Source organism: Kryptolebias marmoratus, linkage group LG5 (assembly GCF_001649575.2).
Source record: "Kryptolebias marmoratus isolate JLee-2015 linkage group LG5, ASM164957v2, whole genome shotgun sequence".
Lineage (NCBI taxonomy): Eukaryota > Metazoa > Chordata > Actinopteri > Cyprinodontiformes > Rivulidae > Kryptolebias > Kryptolebias marmoratus.
The window spans coordinates 16,088,629-16,092,301 of record NC_051434.1 but is presented as its reverse complement, the minus strand read 5'-3'; the positions used below and the strand labels follow the sequence as shown (position 1 = coordinate 16,092,301).

At 49.9% G+C, this 3,673-nt stretch overlaps 1 protein-coding gene across 1 annotated transcript in view; it reads left to right on the top strand.

Annotated features, from left to right (window-relative positions):
* Window positions 1-3,673, top strand: part of fhod3a (formin homology 2 domain containing 3a) — a 56,948-nt gene that overhangs the window by 45,501 nt on the left and 7,774 nt on the right. The window contains exons 16-18 of the mRNA XM_037975815.1: window positions 541-758; window positions 2,713-3,051; window positions 3,172-3,669. Of these exons, the coding sequence (XP_037831743.1) occupies window positions 541-758; window positions 2,713-3,051; window positions 3,172-3,669 (1,055 nt within the window). The remainder of the gene's footprint in view (window positions 1-540; window positions 759-2,712; window positions 3,052-3,171; window positions 3,670-3,673) is intronic.

Genomic DNA, 3,673 nt, shown 5'->3' with positions numbered 1-3,673 from the left:
GGGGTGGGGGGTTTCGACTCGGTGCCCTAAAATGTGAGTGCCGGCCAGCAGGTTGGATGAAGGACAAAGTGGGGACGAGGAGAAGGAGAAGGACGGAGAGGTGGGGGGACAGGATGGCAGCTTGAACAGGTCCAATCTGACTCACTTCTCTTCCACCAGAGCTAACATTAACTTCTCCCCGTCTTGTCTTGTTTCTAGCTCCCGCCGTTCCTTCCCCATCCATCCTCCTCCCTGTCTGCTCCTCCTTTAATCCCTCCATGTTTCATGTGAGAACCGCTGCTGAAAACCGAGCCAGCCAGAACAGGAAAGGGAAGTTATCAAGCTTTTTTTGTTTTGTTTTTCTTCAAGGAGCGACAGATGAATGCACTGAGGGGCTTACAGGCAATTAAAAAAGTCACCGAGCGAGAAGGGATTTTATTTTGAAAGACAGCTGAGAGGAGGAAAAGAGCCGGACTTTTAAATTGAAGCATTTCAGGTTAGTTTCTCAGTCACTTGGATCCCTTCTTTCAGCCTCGCTGCTTTCTCCTGCTCTCTCCTCAGGTATAAGAACGTGGAGCGCCTGGCGGCGGAGGAGTACGAGCGGGATCGTGTCCGGGTGTCGAGGACTCGCCCCGACCTCAGCCTGCCCTTTGAGCCCTCCGAGGCCTGGCCTTCATCGTCGCGAAGCAGCACTCCATCCTCCTTCGCCTCCCACGAGGACGCAGAAGCTGATCCTGAGTCCGAGACCCCCGTCGCAGCCTACGCCCCCTCTGAGAATGGTAGGAGCACTGCGCCGAGCGAGCAGGTCCACCTGTTACACATCCCATAAATGAACCGAGAGGTCGTTTCGATAGAGAGAGAGAGGCACTTTTGCGAAAAACTATCAAGGTGGTACACACCACTCAGGCACGATCCAATAAGATGATTTTCTTCCAGGGAGATTTCCACTATTTGTAAAGAACATAAAAGATTTCTCTGGTTCTGACATTCAAGCTGTGTCCACACGGAAACACGGTTTCCCCCCCCAAACCATTTCTTTTATATGTCATTTCTAAAAAATAACCTTGTGCAGATGACACCATCTCTAGAAATGTCTTCGTCCGTGCAAGAACGCCCTAACCCAAAATGTTGTAGCAACCACAGCGGGCCTGTGTGTGGTGCTCTATCACTGCCACGAAAATACGCCAAAAAACAGGAAACGAGGCAGGTAGAGCTGACACGCTGGGTGTGAAATGCAAACAAAGTACCATTACCTGTTGGATGGGAACTGTATTTTTGTCACAAAGTTTGCGTTATACCAAAGCCTGCTCTAGATCACTGGGGGGGTGTTGATCAGTATTGTAGGTTGACAAGCGCTGGCAACAGATTTTGCCTAGAGAAATGTTCTCACAATGGTTAGTATTTGCCACAATTAAAGCAAAGTCCTGAGCACAACTTGTGAGCGACCTTAAAATCATTAAGCAAATCCTTCCTATCGGCCTTTCAGAGCTAGTGTTTATGCCTTAAATCAAAACCTGGTTCAGTTTTACTTTAAATGTGACAACAATTTACTAAACTCACACCATGAAAACTTCAAACAGGAAACAAAAACTAACTATGAAAACTATTTTTGGAGATAATATATGAGGTGAGATTTAGGACCATTATCCTCATAACAACCTGCCCCCTGCTGGCCATTTGAAAGACTGCGGGGTAAACAATTATGTGTTGGCTTTGATTTTCAGACCTGGAGGCTACATCTTTTATTTTCAGTCTATAGTGTCTAAGGGGCACTAAAGTGCTGAAATATAGAAAGTCTATCAGGCAGTTGTATACAACATTAGATTAGTTATGTATAAAAATATCTTGCTGGCTAATTTAAGAACCCCTCTCAGTGTGGCCACATAAAAAAAATCCACTGATCTGTAAGGCTAAAATTACACATTGACAGTCCTTTCAACACTGAAAATTACAATAGTATAAGGCCAAAATATAATAATAATCAGAAAGGAAAACCAAGAAGTAAGCATCTGTTAAGGTAATTTTTTAGTTTGCGGCCCTAAACGATTCCTCTTAGCCTGGTTTCATGTTGCAGACTGCAACTTAAATCAGTATTCAACTGTGAGCAGTAGAAGAAGAAAAAAAAGGACAGCTTGATGGCAAGTGGTAAAAGAAAGGAAGGGTTAAAGTGTGTGTGTGTTGAAGGGGGGGCACAAACACAGAGGGGACAGGGGTGCAAAGGTCAAAAGAGGTTTTGAAAGAGCCTTTTGACTGACTGATGCCAAAACACCTCGCGTGAGAAAACGGCCTTGTTGTGGAGTGCTTACCCCGCCACGAGCGGGGTGGGGGGGTGGCGTGGGGGGCTACTGTAGCTCTCACAGGCGAGCGTATGAGGCCTCGGGGTCTTGTGTTTTTCTTGTCCCGCCTGCATCAGTGCACGGCCTGTGCTGCTGAGCCATGCGTTTGATTTGATGTAAACAGGAACTTAATTCTTCGTTTCCTGCTCATATCCTGGTCCTGCGACAGCCCGGCTTTCTGCACTTCATATATTGTTTACTTTAAAACCTGCATCGTGTGTTTTTGTTTTCCTTTTTTTTTCTTGTCAGCGTTTCCATGAATACGCTTCTGTCTTGTGTGCGAGCCAAATATAGATGGCTTTAAGTCATGAAGGTGGACATTTGGCCTCGTTCGTACAGTATTTCCTTAGAAATAAGCCAGAACGCACACAGTGAAAGTAACACGTTCTCGTGACAGGAGACGCCGACGACTCCAGTGCCAGCGTAGAACCAGAAGAGAAAGAGACAGAAGAAGCCGCCGCCGCTGCCGCCGCCAACGAGGACGTGGAAGGACAGAAAGAAGAGGAAAGCGAGGAAGTGCAGGAGGAAGAGGCGGCAGACACGGAGAAGGAAGTCGGGGAGCCCGAGCAGGAAGCAGGGAAGCAGGGAGAGGAGGAAGCAGAGGACGACAGCGGCATCCTCAGTGACAAGGAGCGACAGAATGAGGAGGTGAACGAGAAGGACAACTGCTCAGCCTCCAGCATCTCGTCTGCCAGCAGCACTCTGGAAAGAGAGGAGAGGGGCAGCAGTGAGAATGGTGGGCAGTTTCTAATGGGAAATGTTCGATTCCCAGTAAAATCCCAGTTTGTTTTAGTTTTTAGGAGTTGAACTGAATGATTTAGACGACGCGCTAACACACCTGCCCCTTTTTTCTCAGGCTTCAAGGAGGCAGAGGTGAACGACAGCTGCAACAAACTCCTCAACAGCAAACTCTTCATGCTGGACATGCTGTACTCCCAGAGCACCAAGCCCAGCGCCGAGGAGGACGACGAGGAGGACGGCGAGAAGGACAAAGAGAAGGGAGCGGGGGAGGACAGGGAGACGCTTCAGGACGCCAGCGGGCTACAGGGCGACGGCCCGCCGGGCGATAACCGGGACGACAAGTCCGAGCACCGGCGCGGCATCCGCCCGCTGGCCGAGCGTTTCGGGGACCTGGTCAAGGACCTCGGCTCGCTCACGCCTCACCCGGACGCCTCGGCCAGCGAGCCCCCTCCTCCTCCTCCTCCTCCTCCTCCCCCGCCCAAAAAGGAGTCGGACACGATCTGGGACCAGCTCCTGGCCAGCCCCCGGGAGCTGCGCATCAGGGACATCAACTTCACCGACCTGACGGAGGACGACGACAAGGACATCCTGGACGCCGTGTTGATGGGGGGATGCGG